This window comes from Quercus robur, chromosome 11 (genome assembly GCF_932294415.1).
Source record: "Quercus robur chromosome 11, dhQueRobu3.1, whole genome shotgun sequence".
Classification (NCBI taxonomy): Eukaryota; Viridiplantae; Streptophyta; class Magnoliopsida; order Fagales; family Fagaceae; genus Quercus; species Quercus robur.
In genome coordinates this window covers 35,712,633-35,730,465 of record NC_065544.1, presented here as the reverse complement: position 1 = coordinate 35,730,465, position 17,833 = coordinate 35,712,633, and the positions used below count along the sequence as shown (strand labels likewise).

General features: G+C 37.7%; 1 protein-coding gene across 1 annotated transcript; it reads left to right on the top strand.

Moving 5' to 3' along the window:
* Positions 1-7,278: 7,278 nt before the first annotated feature.
* Positions 7,279-9,189, top strand: LOC126706435 (uncharacterized). The gene has a single exon (XM_050405888.1). The coding sequence runs from the start codon at positions 7,350-7,352 to the stop codon at positions 8,937-8,939; it is 1,590 nt and encodes a 529-aa protein (XP_050261845.1). The 5' UTR covers positions 7,279-7,349; the 3' UTR covers positions 8,940-9,189.
* The last annotated feature ends 8,644 nt before the right edge of the window (positions 9,190-17,833 follow it).

Here is a 17,833-nt window from a genome sequence, read left to right as displayed (position 1 = left end):
ACCAGTAGTTCTCTTAAATCGAACTCTGGGTCATCTTGAACATCTTCCCACTTAGGGACGAAGGTGCCTCGTGGCTTTAAAACCGAATTTTCCCCAGATGGAGCCCATTGGTCATAAAACATTGTTTCCACCAAGTGGGCTTCTGCCTGCTCGAATGGCGAAGGGTTTGCAGCTATGCATATCATTCTGCCATTCAATCTCCCTTTCACAGATTGGTGGTAGGTGGATGAGACTAGCGAGTGTTTGTGTAACCAGGGCCTTCCCAAAAACATATGGTAGGATACTTCCGTTCTGACCACATGGAAACGAGCTAAAGAGGCTATAGGGCCTACTTTCAACCATAACTGAATGTGGCCTACGGTGTACTCACCTCTTCCACCGAACCCCGTTACTTCCATCGTACATCCTTGGATCTTTCTTTTTAAAATTCCTACGGCTTGTAAGGTGCTCAACGGAATGAGGTTTACGGAAGCACCCGTATCCACTAGGGCCCTCTTGATGGGGATTTGATTTATAGATGCTGCTAAATAGAGATGCCTCCTATGATCTGGGTGTCCCACCTCCATATCCTCACTGCTGAACGTGATTTCTGTTGATTCCTGTAGGAGAGCCCTGAGCCCTGTCTTCTGGCATTTCCACTGACAGGCACTCCACCCCTGCCCCGAAGGCGATGCTTACCAAAGCATCCGTGACTATTTTTCTTTCTTTTGCTATAAGTCCCAATTGGTCAAATAGATTTTTGAACTTGACACTCTACTGAAGAGTGGTAATCGTCGTGGCAGGCAGGGCCAAGTTTTCTTCCTCGTCTTCTTCCGGGTCTACACATATTACCATTGCTGCTACACCCTTTCCCTTGTGGTTTGGGAGTGGTTTTCTTTGGACTTCCTGCTGGGTTAGCTCCAATGTACCTTCTTTAATCCTGCGGTGTACCAATCTGCGAAGCGCCCAGCATTCTGCGGTGGGATGCTGTACATAGTTGTGCAAGCGGCAGAAGTGAGGATCCCTCATTTCTTCCTTCGTGGGCTCTCTAGAAACCTGGTTAGGTTTAAAGATCCCGTCCGCTATCCATTTGTCAAGTAGCACATCCAGCTCCTTAGGAGTACATGGTAAGGGTGGGGGCGTATCATACTCTCTCCCCTCTATTTTCCTTCTCCGATCGCCAGTGGATACCGCCATAGCCTGCGGGGTGTTTCTTTTGTCTGAACTGGGTTTTACAGACTAAGCCGTCTTTCTAGCTTTCTGCAATAGCTGTGCGAACTAGGAAATTTCTAGATTTTCCAGGACAGCTCTGAATTCCCTAATCATATTGGTCATGCACATTTCCACTAACGTCCTTTCTTCACAGTGGTCATAGCAATCAAGTACTATGTCCCTGAACCGTTTGATGTATTTCATCAAATCCTCACCATTTCTTTGCTTGGTCGCTTGCAGAGTTGCGAGCGTTACCGTTTCTTCTCCGTGGAAGTACTTAGTGCAAAATACATCCACCATGTCATCCCAAGTTGGGATCGACCCTCGTTTTAAGCCAATGTACTAGGTGTATGCCTGGTCGCACAATGACTTTGAAAACTCCTGCAAACATAAGTTCTCGTTTGCTGCGTAAGGGCCAAGGGTATCAATAAATTTGCTCACGTGCTCTACTGCACTTCCTTTCCTGCCATCGTATTGGGCAAAGGCCCTTGGTTTATACCTCTCGGGGTACGGTTTGCTGAGTACTTTTAGAGGATAAGGAGGTCTTCGTGCATAAAACCTCTCCTTTGGTGTTCTAGCTCTCTCTTGCTCCAAGAGAGCCGCTACTTCAGCCATGGTAATGAAACGCTGTTCTGCGTTCCGTGGGACACCTCCTACCAGTGTCTCTTCTCTGTCTGCCGCATGGTCTAGGTCATGCTGGCTGCCTTTCTCTTTTGTTTTGTCTGCCTTCAGTTGACGGAACTCTTCCATCATTTGTTACTGCAAGTGTTGTAATGATTGCAATACTTCGATGAAGGTGTTGACATTGTCCACGGGGACTCTTGTCTGAGGCTGAGGATCAGCCCCCGTTCTGTTGGCACCTTCTGTTTGGTTAAGTTGTTGTTGGTGAGGCGTTGTTAGCCTGGATTCTGCTTGCGAGGGTATGGCACTCATATTCCGTGTCGTCCTGGACTTTGGTGGCATTGTTTGCGAGGGACTCTGTTTGCTTTTCTTTTCTTTTGCCCCTATCTGCTTCCTAACTCCCTAGTGGAGTTGCCAATTTAATGTAGGGGTCTTTTTTGTGTATTGTGCATTGGGTTGGGCTGCCTCCTACGGTAATGGGCCCGAATGTTTCTGAGTAAGAGAGTTGGGGCCGGTCCAATTGTAACTCAACTTGGGCCGGTTTGTGCATAAACTATGCCTTGTCTGCCAGGAGTAGGCTTACAGCAAGCAGAACTATTTCAGATGAGTTACGGCAGGCAGATATAATAATAATAACCAAAACAGAGTACTCTGATTATTTAAATAAATGGCTAAGTAATCCCTACTTATAAAACATGATTACAGTCGTGATAATGTCATTCACAGAGAAAGTAAAGGAGGAAGAAAACAATATGAACTAATCAAGAATTGGCATAAATCAAGTTTTAAGTTTGGTCCGCCGAAGCAAAGCCAAAGAGGGGAGAACGCCTCCTCTCAATGCAAATAATCTCCCAGGAAAAGATCCTGTCGTGGGGATTAATGGCTTTGAGGGAGTCGGACCTGAATGATTATTGCCCAAAAGGAATCCTTGTTACGTTTTGGAAGAGAGCAGGATTTGAAGGGGGAGAGAGGGAAACCGACCTACTGGTGCATGCCCATTGTACTATCTCTCTTTTTTCCTCAATTCCCTCTCTTTTCTTCTCTGCTTTCTTTCTTATCTTTTTTCCTTTTCTTTTACTCTGTTTTCTTTTTTTACTCCATGAATACTCTGTTTTTCGATCCTTTCCCAGGGCACGGCAAGGGTCCTTTTATAGTGCCTGCTGTGGCCAGTTTTTTACCACTTTGCCCCTTAACCGCATCTATCTGGTCTGGGCATACTTGCCGACCACCAAAGGTGTGTGACACTCATCCTTGCCAGGCAAAGGCAGGTTTGTTTCATTTCTCAATCCACCGTAGCACTCTTTCCTGCCACGACATAAATGCTTTCTCTCTCTTTCCCTCAAGGCATGCATCTAACGGTTCCCCCCTCAACCTTGCCTCTTTTGGGTGGTTTGTCATCCCAGCAAGACATACCTCCCAAAAGGGCTTGGGCGGGAGCCGTAAAAATAGGTCTTTTCCCCTCTCCCCACCATCAAACCATACCCCATTTACCTCTTACCTCTGGCACATGGCCCCACCACATCCCATATTGGCTGGGTACAGGCTGGTGGTGCCTGGGCCTTGCGCATGCTTTCCTTTCAGATATGTCCAAAAGTCTGCCTGCTGCTCATGCGTTTGCCATGATCTGGAAACTCTCCGTTCGTGTTTTCTGACCTTTTATGTGGGCTTTTCTTTGGTTTCCCACTCCATTTATGAGCTGGACTTTGTCTGATGATGGGCCTTACGTTTCTTTGGCCCACTCTCGATTTTCTTTATTTCTTACAACGTTGTACTGTTATTCCTGCCGTAATAACTTAATCCTATTGGGCCTCTTTTGGGCCAGCCATTGATTCCTTCTCTCAGTGGCTTGTCATGACCACTGTTTTGCTTTTACTTATGGGCTCCTATGTCCCTTTGGGCTTTCTCAGCCTATTTGCTAATTCCACACTCCCATGGGCTTTTTACTAACTTCATTAGGCTTCCCTGGCCCAATAACCTTATTCTCATCCTTGGAGTTCATAGGCCTACCATAAACCCCTTACTTTCTTAGTTTGCATTGCCTTGGGCCTGCGGCGGCCCTTTCTCACTTTTCTACCTCATACACTGCCCATGGGATGTCGTTTCTTTCTTTCCGGGCTTCTTCGAGCCCACTTGCTTCTTCAAGACCCATTTTTTTATTTGTTGGGCCTGTGATTCATTATTCCTGCCGCTTGGGCTTAATGGTTTTTTGCTATCTATTTTGTTAATTCCTTGTTACCCTTATTATTGGGCTTTCTTTCTGTCTGCCTGGGCTCTCACAATGGCCCTCAACAATGGGTTGCAAATTGTTTTAAGAATTAAAAAAAAAATAGTATTAGAATTCAAGAAAGGAAATCACTACTTTGAAAAAGAGAGTGAGTAGATTACATAAACAAGAAAGACTATTGGAAAAGAGTAGATGAGAAATAGAGTTTTTTTAGAGAATGGTATGTTTTTGCAATTTAACATGGTATTGTGCAATGCAAGTTATTATATTAATAGAGTTGTAAGAAAAGAAAATGAATGAGGAGATGATAGAGGAGTTGTAACTATAATGGGCTTTGTTGTGTGCGAGTTAGGTAAAGGGTTTTGTGAGTTTTATCCAAGACCGCCCATTCCAAACGGGAGAAAGACCGCATTTAATTTCTTTATATTTTCTCTTAGGTTTAAGTGGAGAAGATGAGAAAGAGTTAAAATGTTATTTACATGGAATAAAAGAGATCATAGAGAAATGGTTGAAACTTGCAAGGTGTATATGCAAAAATGGTTGGTTTAAAGGAAAAAAATCATGTTAGGAATATGATGTTTTTTCAAAATTTATAGGTGCCAAATTATAAGTGATATAACATCACTTTTACATGATTCTACTACAATATACAATTTTCTATTTTTGTATCAAATTTCACAACATGTTATTTTTGTGAATTTTTTTTTTGTGTGTTTTTTTAATATATATATATATATATATTTATATATATATAAAGTAATATCTATATGAATGATTATTATATATATTAGCCTCATTACACGCACTCCGCACGTGTGATGAGGCTCTTTTTCTTTTTTCTTTTGAGTTTAGTGTAAATTTTTAATTTGAATTTATCTATTGTTAATGAGGTTACACAAGAAATTTTTTTTAATAAACTAAAATTTAGGATTTGAAATAGAGTAAACAGCTAGGTTTAGTGTGTGCTAGTTTTTAGGAAAAAACAAAGTATCAAATGTGCATGAAATATATTTAAATATTTAAATAGAAAATTAGCTAATTTTTAGGGAAAAAGTTTTTCTGGTTTTTTTTTTTTTTTTTTTCAATTTTGTTGAATTACAATTTTAACCATACTTTTTATTTTTAAAAAATAAAGATTATCTAATTAGATTAGAGGTATTTCTAACATTTTTTTAAAACTATAACTAATTTTCTGAATCCACTTAATATATAGAGATTAATATATAGAGATAATTTCAAATTCTCATCCAACATATTGACAGTCTCATATAGTATGAGATTCTTACTAAGAATCAGATATGCATATAATTAATGTCTACTCTAAGAAATGGCTAAGAATCTAGTTACAACTTCTTGTCTCTTGACATACATAGCCAAACTACATAGTTACGTTTATTACACAGCCAGAGCACTCACGCTTCAACTATACGACATGCAGTACTGCGCTTGCTATATAAGAACAATTACATCAGTTGATGTATAATTGTGCAAAATAGAAAAAGGGGCTAATTTTACACAATTTGAACAAAAACACACCCACATCAATGGGTGCAAAATTGTGCATTTATGCACAATTGCTACAGTAACCGTGCATATATGCATAGTTACTGTAGCATATGCATTTAATATTTTATTAGTTTTTTCTCTCTCTTGTCTCTGCTCTCACTCTCACTCTCACCTGACTCTCTCCTTGTCTCTGCTCTCACCTCACCTCACTCCCCCTTTTCCTCATTTGCTCTCACTCTCACCATTGTCGCCGGTCAAACCGTGCCTCCATTGCCGCCGGTCAAACCATGCCTTCACTACTGCCGATTTTGAGCTTCACCTTTTCACCGATTTTCTTTGTCGGCGTCGGGATTCTGAGATTCTAGTCGGAACCCACTGAAGCGACATGACGATGCGATGAACGACGTGATGAACAAGTGCTTCGTTGATCAACCTTCGCTGCTGCAGTAGAGGAGGATCAACCTTCGGAATCCACTGAAGTGACGAGGCGATGAATGACGTGATGAATGAGTGCTTCGTTGGAGCTAAAATCTTAAGGTTTGTGTGGTGGTGGTTTGGGTCTGTGAGAGAGAGAGAGTTGTTCTAAGGGAGATGGGTTTGGGTTTTGGTGCTTTCAGATTGGGTCTATGAGAGAAAAGCGGTGAGGGAGAGAATAATAAAAAATGGTAAAAGAATGAATATTTTATTGAATAAATGTGTAGAATAGATAAACTGATGAGGGTGGTTTTGTAAAAATGAGTGTGTAAAATAGAAAAAGTAGCTTTTTTTGTGCAAAATAGAAGGCAAATTTGCATCAACTAATGTAATTGCTCTAATAATAGTATATTAATACAAATGGTAATTTATAGCTTTTTACATATTAAGAGTCTTTTTGGGCCGAGCAGTGAATGAGATTCTCCTCTAAAAGAGTTAGAATTCTAGGCCCCATTTGGTACGCGAGTTCAAATACATATTTTCAGTTTTTAAATAATATTACACATATTTTTACACACTTTTTCACCCACATATATTTTCAAAAAAAACTGAAAACTGTTTTTTAAACACATATGCCAAACAGACCCCTAATTTTTGTGTCATTACTCAATCTCTACGGGCTAAGAGACAGTCTCAAGTAGACACTTTCTATGGGTGTAGCGCGTAGGCCTCCCAAAAGGTAACAGAAGCATACAAAGTTTTTCTCGAGCTAGATAGAAATTGGCCCTCAGATGCAAAGGGCTTTTAGTACATTTTCATTAATGAATCATTTTTAGAAAGTTTTTATACAACTTTCATGGAAAATATAAAAAATTATAAAAAAAAAATCATTTAATTATTTTTTTTCCTAAAAAAGTTTCTAATTTATCGCATATATTAATTGTTGAAATTTGGAAAAATAACGTTTTTTTTTTTTTGTTTATTTATCCATTATTTCTTTCTGTGATTCAGAATTGGACATGCAAGTTGGTCAGTATAAACATTACACGTGTAGGTAGCCACGCCCCAAGAAAACTCCAAGCGTTTACGTCCTCAGTTTGCTGAAGTCCATGCAAACATTTTCCTTTCACTTCTTCAAACCAGAAAAATAGAATAATCTTTAAGAAAGAAAGTGAAAGCATATCAATACTCATTAATGCACCCATCATATCAATATCAAACCCTAAAACACAAAATTATTAGAACCATATATTAGAACAACCCTATCTCATACGTGGTTCATGTTGCTTCCAAGTTGGCAAATTTACGGTCACTCATTCTCTCCTTAAAATCCCATGAAACCAATAACACGTAACTCCCTCCACAGTTTCCTGCTATCTCCCAAAAACACAAAATGTTGGATATTTGGTCTTGGATATGTGAGCTTCCCAACTCGGACGAGTGGAACGAGTCAGACTCACCACCCTTGTTTGAACTCGCGAGTTCCAAACCGAGTCCTGATGGTTCAACTCAGTCGATCCAACTCAGAGCCGAGCGCACCTCCGGGTCCAACACGGACACGTTGGTGACCTTCACCGTATGCTTACAGGGCTTTCACCCTTTCAACAACCCAAAGACCTTGTGGGTCTCTGACACGAGTCCTATCTCCTCAGAAAAACCGTTCCTCCCATTGTTACTTCAGCTTCTCAATGAAATCATATCCCGATCACCCACTGGGCACGTTAGCACATGCCCCAGGTCACAACTCCAGAAGCTCAAACCCGGCCCGGTTTCGTGGGTCATGGACTCTCACTCACCCGAGTCCTTCTCTAGCTTCTTCAACCTCGTCTTCTTCACGCGCCTTTTTTGGCTGTGTGCATGTGACTCGCCTAGTGAAGTTGGCTCACTTTACTTCAACTCCTTGTTGGGTCCAAACGTCGACGTTTTGTCGTGTACGCACGTGCCAGTTTTGCGAACATTTTTAGTCTCAGTGGGTGTAGATGCTGAGCTGTGCTTCATGCGCACCCTTGGGTACATGTTAGCAAAATGGTTGATTTTAAGAGAAGTGGGCGTAGGATTACAAACCTTAACACCATCTCATAGTAATAACCTTGGGTTTTCTTATGCTAATGAGGCTCATGGGTTTTGGATATTGAAGGGTTACGCGCCTGTGTTGGGGATGAAACTTACGCGCTCTAGTGATCAGAGATTTCAGTTCCCTGTTAATGTTATGGAAGCTAAAGAGCGTGTGCTAAGATATGGTTTGGCCCACCAACAGCTTGAGGCTGTTATTCAAATGGAATATACAGTTGGATTCTACGATGGGTTTATTCAGGTAAACACACGTGTGGATAACGTACGTCTCCACGTGGCAAATCTAGGATTCAACAAAAGTGATGATGCGGATTACGCCGAGACCCATTTCCCGTCGAGGATTCGAGTTTGGGTCGGGCCAGAAGTTGGGGCAACATATGTGGCCGGAGTGAGTTTGGGTCGATCCACAAGTAATGGAGAGAAAGAGGTGGAAAGACACAAAGTAGTGAAGGGTAATTTCGAAAAATCAATGGATCCTCCAAAGGTGAAAGCGACAATGATGACGAGGACAAAGATGAAGAATTGGAGGTGGGACCAAGATGTAGAGGGAAATGCAGCGATCTTCGATGCAATGTTATATGACAACATGACAGGTATCGAAGTGGCCACGTGGAAGCCTTTGAGTGGTGGTGGTAACTTGAGGCACAATTTTCAAAACCGATATGTGGGAGCAAACAGGGCATTTACAAAAACTGGGGGGTTGGTTTTTGCGGGAGATGAGTATGGGGAAGGAGTAGGTTGGAGGTTAAGTAAAGAAATGGAAGGGAGTGTGTTGAAGTGGAGGATAGGAGGGCAAGTTTGGTTAAGTTATTGGCCTAATGAGGTTAAAAGTTCCTACTTTGAGACAAGATGTGTGGAATGGTGTGATGAAGTTGATCTGCCTTTGATTCCTGGTAAATTTGGCGTATAGGCAAGATTATATGATGCAAATATGTTGATGATATGTTAGATATGTAGTTACTGGTAAAGATTTATATGTTTTAGTTACTAATTATGTGTGGGTATATTAGATATGTAGTTCCTGGTAAAGATTTATATGTTTTAGTTACTAAATTATGTGTGGGATGTTTTACCATATTAGATATGTAGTTACAGGTAGTCAAAGTTGACTGCATGCATTGAACTAATAATGTAATAACAATTTTTGGAATGTTTGAACATGTTTTGCATTGTTATCAAAAACATGTTAGAACGGAACCAATAATGGTATTAATCAGTTTGAATATAGTATCAAGCATAAGGATTTACAATTTATCACTAACTTCAGTATGAGAGTGTACTAATATGAAAGCATGGTTATCAATATCTCGATCTGAATCATAGGATCTTACGATCCTATGATCCGACAAATTTAAACCGTCCTGAATCTCACTAGAACCTCTACCATGGTCAAATCCGTGTGGAATCCCGATGTCGATTTTAGGATCTTATAGTATCCTAATCCCACAACAATACTAAAAATCCTGTGATATAAAGGAAAATTTAAAAAAAAAAAAAAACTTTTTTTGGGCCTCCAAATGCCCCAAATTGATATATATATATATATATATATATATATAAATGTAATAAACAAACCAGTGGCCTTAGCCCAAATTGATAAAATGTTAAATATAAACTTCAATTTTTTTTGGCTTGGTGAAAATGATAAAAAAAGTTCATACAATTAGGGATGAATATGAGTTTGGTGATGCCAATGAAAATGAAGTGAATGAACCCTCAAATGCAATATTAAAAGATTTTGATGATTGTCTAATGGATGATGTAGGTCATGTGGTTACTAATAATGATGATAATATTGTTTATAATGATCAACCGTATTGTTATAGCAACAATATTTTTTGTTACAATAAAGTATTTTAATAATAATAAAAATATTTTATTGCAACAAAACTCTATTGCAACAAAATTTTTGTTGCAATAGTCTATTGTCACAAACTTTATCGCAATTGCAGGTAACAAATTTTTTTTTTTGGTTGCAATAGAGGTTTATTGCAACAATTTGAACTTTATTGCAACAAAAACCTCTAAATGCAAAATTAAAAGATTTTGAGAATTATCTAATGGATGATGCGGGTCATGTGGCTCTTAACAATGACGATAATGTTGTTTATAATGATCAACCGTACTATTACGATAACTTATCACAACAAAAATTTTGTTGCAACAAATTTTAGCAACAATCTTTTTTGTTGTAACAAAGTATTTTTAATAATAATAATATTTAGTGCAACAAAACTCTATTAGAGAGAGAGAGAGAGAGAGAGAGAGAGAGAGAGAGAGAGGTGTATGTATGAGTGAGTACCAAAAGTGTAAGAGAGGCCAGAGATAGGGGTGTCGTAAAGCCTGTGAAGAGAAATGCGATTGTCTTCGACATTCCAGTAGGCTCTATTGAAGAATTCTGAGGATACCAAAGGTCTTACTCAAACTGCAATGCAGATCTTCTCCATGCCTCACCAACTCTTTCTCTTTCTGATATTTTTTGTTATAGCAACAATATTTTTTGTTGCAATAAAGTATTTTTAATGATAATAGAAATATTTTATTGCAACAAAACTCTATTGCAACGAAAAAAATTGTTGCAATAGTCTATTGTCATAGACTTTATTGCAATAGTGGGCAACAAATTTTTTTTTTCATTGCAATAGAGGTTTATTACAACAATTTGAAGTTTATTGCAACACAAATCCCTAAATGCAATATTAAAAGATTTTGATTATTATCTAATGGATGATGCAAGTCATGTGGCTGCTAACAATGACGATAATGCTGTTTATAATGATCAATTATACCGTTATGGTAACCTATCACAACAGAAATTTTGTTGCAACAAATTGTAGCAACAACATTTTTGTTCTAATAAAGCATATTTAATAATAATAATAATAATAATAATAATAATAATAATAATAATAATTTATTGCAACAAAACTTTATGAGAGAGAGAGAGAGAGAGGTGTATGTATGAGTGAGTACCAAAAGTGTAAGAGAGGCCAAAGATAGGGGTGCTGTGAAGCCTGTGAAGAGAAATGTAATTGTCTTTGACATTCCAGTAGGCTCTATTGAAGGATTTTGAGGATACCGAAGGTCTCACTCGAACTACAACACAAATCTTCTCCATGCCTTACCAACTCTCTCTCTCTCTCTCTCTCTAATCTAATTTTTCTAGGGTTGGTGAAATGCTTAGTTTTTTGCACACTTAAAGGCGGGCTGTTTTTTCTTTCATATGCGTTTTCGATTTGAATTTTATGTTTCGTTTACGAAAATGCCCATGAGCTAAACGTTTATTGACATTTGAGTCTGATTTAAATCAAATGGATGGGTGGGTCATGGGCCATGCCTAAAAAATCCTATTAGGTGCTTAAAACTAGTAGCCCAATATTTGTGGTATACTTGAAAAGCCCAAGATTTATGACTCCCAACTAAAAGGTAGTTATGGGCTTTTATATATATATATATTGGGGCTGTATAAATTTGTATAAATGGAAAAATATATGAGGACTATTAATTACTAATTGGTTTTTACATATTTACTTAATAAAAATAAAATGGTTTTTGTAGCCTAAAAAAATATTTTATTGCAACAAAACTTTATTGCAACGAAATTTTTGTTGCAATAGTCTATTGCCACATACTTCATCGCAACAGTGGGCAATAGAATTTTTTTTGTTGCAATAGAGGTTTATTGCAACAATTTGAAGTTAATTGCAACAAAAAATTTCATTTCTATAAAGCTTTTTTCTTGTAGTGATTTGTAATTTGGTACTTATTATTAATTTCACTCATTTGTATCAATTCTTTTTTTTCAATGTTTCTTTAATATATATTATGAATTATAATTATGGCTATTTTTTAGTAGTTTTTTTAATTGGAAAGTAGGATCTTATGATCCTCGTATCGATCCTACGATCAGATCCCTAAACCCTCTCACCAATCTCGTGTAGGATCTCGATCCTGATAACCTTGAATGAAAGTATTGTTATAAGCTACAAGGCCAATCTAATTTAACATTCAATAATCTAGAAACGTTTGGCCATATGATTTAATTTTTTGCTATATGAAAGGGGAGAACAATGCTTTAGTTTTAATCCAAACATTCCAACATTAGAGATTATGACACTCATGAATTAGTTTAAATGACATCCCTAATTTTATATCAATATAATGATGCAAGGAAGAACTTTATATTGTTTAACTTGGTTGCAACATTTGTACCCACTTTGATCTTTGGCCTCTTACACCATAATAACAATGGATTATGTGGCCAGAAGAATTCCATAATGATACTTGTAGCTAAATTGACACCTTCCCATGCACAAAGTGCTTGGGGGTCTAGGAAGAAATGGTTCGAGCTGCGAAGTTTGCAATATATTGTAATTATCTAAAAAAAAAAAAAATTATCCTCCAAACTTAAGCATCATAATTTACTCATGCTAACCGCATCAATTCTTTATCATCAAACCAAGACTCCAATCGATTTTTGATATAGGCAGAGATTGAATCTTAGATATCTTATTCAACCATTAGATACTTTATCAGTTGAGCTAATTGGAACCCACAACTTTTAAATAAGACAATGAATTAATCATATTGAACCAAGTTTCGTGTATTTAATTATATACCTTATTATTTTTATTGATTAGAAGACCATCTTTCATAAATTCAAGTGTCAAAAAAAAAAAAAAAAAAAAACCAAGTTTTGTCAATGACCTTATTCAAATAGCATTTCTTAGAGGGGTTGACTGATACCCCAATGATCCCAACACCGCATGTGGTACCTGGACATTAGGGTTCAAACCTCACTATATGTTGTATATATAAATATATACATAAATAGGTTGTAATAATGATATTTGAATTTGGAGAATATTGTTTTATAAAGTTGATAAAGTGAAAGTTTAAGTTCTAGAATTTTCTAAGTGAAAATTTGAAATTCAATATTTTCGATCGATCAAAACTTTTGCTCGATCGATCGAAATAGTAAGGAAATATATCCTGGAGTCTCTACCTGTTTCGATTGATGCACAATTCATGTTTGATAGATTGAAAAGAGTATTCGATTGATCGATCGAAAGGAACTCTCAACTGATCGAAACTCGTAAAACTAAATTTTTCTGTAGAATTTTCTTGTGACTATTTTGAAAGTTTGAAGAAGTTTCAAGCCTTTTGAACGGTTTTATGAAACATTTTGACTCTCCATACGTGCCTTTTGATGAAATATAACCCTATGGGTATAAATAAGGGCTTATGTTCACTCTACAAAATAATAAGTTAGAAAAAAACACAAGAAATCCTATGATTATTCTCCAAAATTGCTATTTGTAGAATTCAAGAACTTGGTTGTATCCTAAGGACAAGTTTGCGACAACCATTTAGCAACAATAGTGTGGGGGCAAATATTGTCTAAGGATAGCACTTTTGTGTCTCCAAGTTCTCTATTTTTTGTTTTGTTTTTGTGTTATCCTTGTTCTTCATTTATTATTTTGTGTATTATCCCCAACACTATAGCTCTCCTCCCCCCTAATTACGTAGAAAAAATATGCAATTTCCTACACTATAAAACACGCGAGCTATTTCAACTTGCTTACAATAAAAGAAAGAGAGGGGAGGCAGACCAGAGTGGTTGGAAGAAGAGAAGTATATTTTTCACCTTACCTTATTAGGAGGATCATGAGTTGCGACACAATCTTCATGTGATGCATATAGAGAAGAATGTGATGGAAGATATACTTGTCACACTGCTAAACTTGAAGGATCAAACAAAGGATAATTACAAGGCACGCCTTGACTTGGCGGACATGGGGATAAGGAGTGAACTTCACCTACAATGAAAAAGTAATGATAAGTATACTATACCGCCCGCTTGTTTTCATATGACTTCATCAGAGAAAGATAGTTTCTTGCAAGTTTTGAAGGACGTAACAGTGCCTAATGGGTACACCTCCAATATCTCACGCCGTATGAATATGAAAGAACGCAAGATTTCTGGTTTGAAGAGTCATGATATTCACATCTTGATGCAGCAACTTTTTCCCATAGTATTATGTGAGTTTTTGCCATCTCATGCTACTAGGCCTTTGATAAAGTTGGCTTGCTTCTTTAGAGAAATTTGTTCCAAAACCCTTACGGTTTTAGATATTGCGACTATTAAGGCAGACATTGTAGTGACATTTTGTGAATTGGAAAAGATATTTCCTCCATCCTTCTTTATAGTGATGGTACATTTGGTCATGCACTTAACTTGAAGCCAAGATTAGTGGTCCAGTGCACTACTGTTGGATGTATCTCATTGAGAGGTAAAACGTATGTAATATTACTGATCAACTACGAGCTTCATGTGCCCATTCGAATAACTATTGCCAATTATTAATCTTATCATTCCTTTATAGGTACCTCTCACGCCTTAAGTCTTACGTACGAAATAGAGCTGCTCTAGAAAGGTCTATTGCTGAAGGATACATAGTAGTGGAGTGCTTAACATTTTGTTCACGGTATATGGAAGGAGTTGAAACTATATTCAATCAACCCACTAGGATGATTAAGGAGTCAACAGGGGCAGTTTCAATCATGACACTAAATAATAGAAAATGGACCTAAGCCCATCGCTATGTTTTATTCAATTTCGAAAATATCAACCACTTTCGTGAGTAAGTACTACGTATACCAATATGATTGCACGTCAATCCAATGTGTGTTAGGTCTATTAACCCTAATACAATTGCTTGCACGGGATGCACAAAAGATTGATGGAAGACGAACTCCAAAAGGGCCACCATTGTATATCTGATGCCATTATATATATGCACCATATGGAGAAGTTTTGTAGTTGGCTTAGGTGTCACGTACGTATGATATTTTCAACTTCTTAAACTTGTAACACTGTCCTAACAATAATTACTTGTACTAATAACAATAGTTTTGTTTGGATATGTTAGGTGATGTCATTGACTGGTGCTGATAAGGAAAGGGAGGAAGTTAGTGATACCCTTGCTACACTGTCCAAATGGCCATATAATTATGTAAAGCGGCTAAAGCATTATGTCATAAATGGCTTAAAATTTAGGAGTGTAAATGATGAGACAAATAGATAAACGTAGAATAGTGGAGTTAGTGTTGCTACTGATGGTGGCATTACGTACTATGGTGTTTTAACTGATATAATCGAATTGAATTATTCTGACAATATCAAACATGTGTTATTCAAGTGTATATAGGTTGATGACCAAAATAGGAGAGGATATAAGACTGATGAATTTGGGTTTCCTATGGTGAACTTTACACACTTCATACGTGGTGGGGATGACATTATGGATGAACCATAAGTCTTGGCATCTCAAGCTACACAAGTTTTTTATGTGGAAGATAAAAGGCACAAGGATTAGTATGTTGTTGTCAAAACTAAAGCTAGGGATGCGTTTAATGCCGGTATTGGTCCCCAACGTAACGAGGATGACACATATAGTTTTTCTAAAAATGTTCCGTACAATATAAGTACTAATGAGGTTGTGAGTGACAAGCTTGGTCGGGCTCGGGATGATGTAGAGAGAATGACAATTGATGCCTCTATCATTACAAAAAGAGATCTTCATGAAATGGACAACTTAGACGATTGTGAGTTTATTAACGATGAGTCCAACAATGAAGATGACAACGAGGATGAGTACATCAAGGATGAGTAGTGTAATAGTTTAGTGGTGTATTATGTGTAATTATGTTACAATTATTAATGTTAATGTATCCATTCATGAATTTGTTGAAATGCCTCTGTGTAGTTTTTGATGAATTTGTTAATTCCACTTAATGTTTTTAATTCCTTTAATTTTTACTTATTATGCATCCAATTCCTTCCCCTGTTCACTATTGGATTTGAAATTCATTTCCTATGAACTTGGATATATGTTCGTGTGGTGTTAGGGTTTCATTTCGTTGTTGCTGTAGTGTTTGGCAAAGAGAAGCTCTTAAACTTAGATATATGTTTGTATATATTGTTAGATATTAAAATGAGTTATTATACTTTGTCCTTTTGAGTTACATTGTATGCAATTGATTGTTGTCTATAATTAACATTTTCTTTGTCTTGTAAAGTTGTTGGATGCAGGAATGGGAAGAAAACGTCGATTGCAGCTTGTTCAAGTTGGCGAAGGATCGTCACGTTCACGACAGAGGGGGGAGGAGGAGCTGGAGGTCGGCCATACTGCTGAGCAGGCAAGAGCGAATGCAAGTGATGATGGAACACAACCCCCAAGTAGTTTACATGTCTTGAAATGTAATGTTTGATATTTATTACTAGCCGCATAATTTTCTTGTTGTTAGACGTAGGAATGGGAAGAAACTGTCGTTTGACGGTTGTTGAAGTTGGCGAAGGATCGTCACCTTCACGACAGAGCGTGTAGGAGGAGCTGGAGGCCGCCTTTACGGCTAAGCAAGCAAGAGCGGATGCAAGTGATGATGATGAGACACAACCCCTAGGTAGTTTACATGTCTTGAAATATAACGTTTGAGAATAAATACTAGATGCATATTTTTCCTGTGATGTGATATAAATCAAATCCACAAAAAACTTATCTATAAAGCTACAATCTTAAAAGAAATTAATCCATTAGCTAGCATCTCAATGTTCTTGAGGAAGTAACAAATTACAATCACAGAAAGTCATTAAAATACTTCTTAGTCAATAATAGTTTATTGGGTGATTACTTTATATATATATATATATATATATGATGATGCCGTAAATATCACCAGTGAGCTACACGATCTTTGCACGCTTGTAACGATATCTGCAAAGAAAAGTGAGAAGACCTAATAGAGAGCACTGGTGTGGTACCGGCTAAATACCCTCCGAATGTCAAGTTAGAACTATTCTCACAACTCTAGAGTGTTAGAGAGGGATAAATTATGCGTACCTTGATTTGTGAGGGTATTGGGGTTTTTATAATAGTAGAAGGTTGGCCTCTCTTCCTTATTGTAGAAGTCTTTTCCTTATAGGAATCCTCTTGAATAGTTCCAAACGTGATGGGTAGGACATTTCCTTGTAGAGAAGATCTTCGTTAACGAGCATATCTTCTGGAATTTGCTTTATGCTAGGATTCCTATTTTCCTTGGGATTCTATGATGATTTAAGTGTGTGTCGCAAGTATTTCTCATCTAGGGTTTCCGCTGTGCCTTGGGCTTGCCCTCTATCGGCCCATGGACTAGGATCTGTCAGGCCCAATTTAATGAAGGTTCGTCATACCATATTTTTACCCCTTCAGTTGCCCCTTTCACCCTATGGGTCCGTCATGCTTAAGTGGAAGGACTAATGGGGTGACAGTTCAATATTCTGGGGTTGACAATTCAAAGGCCTGATGACACGTGTCGCTCTTCGATTAAATTTTTCCCCAGATCGAAGCGTCACTTCGTCTTCCGTGCACTTCCTCTATATATATATATCACACTCCTCCTTTCTCATTTCTCCATTTTCAACTGAAACACATTGTCAGAGTGCTACCGTCATCCTTGTCAGAGAGCGATCCGTTCAGTAACTGTATTCGTCATCAACACAACTCCTTCGTTTATTCACAAATTTGGTGAGTATTCTCTTTTCACAAGCCTCTTTTACCTGCAAATATACTTTTTACTTTCCTAGACTTTATACACACCCGTCATCACTTCTAGATCTGTCAGAGTCTTAGGTTTTGTCGTCACGTGTAGGCAATGTCTAGTGCGTCAAGTAATCAGTCAGTCGTTCGTGACAAGGTGGATTACAAGGAAGTATACCCGTCCGATCACAAAGACCAAGAGAGTCTAGGCAAAGAGAGGAGTATG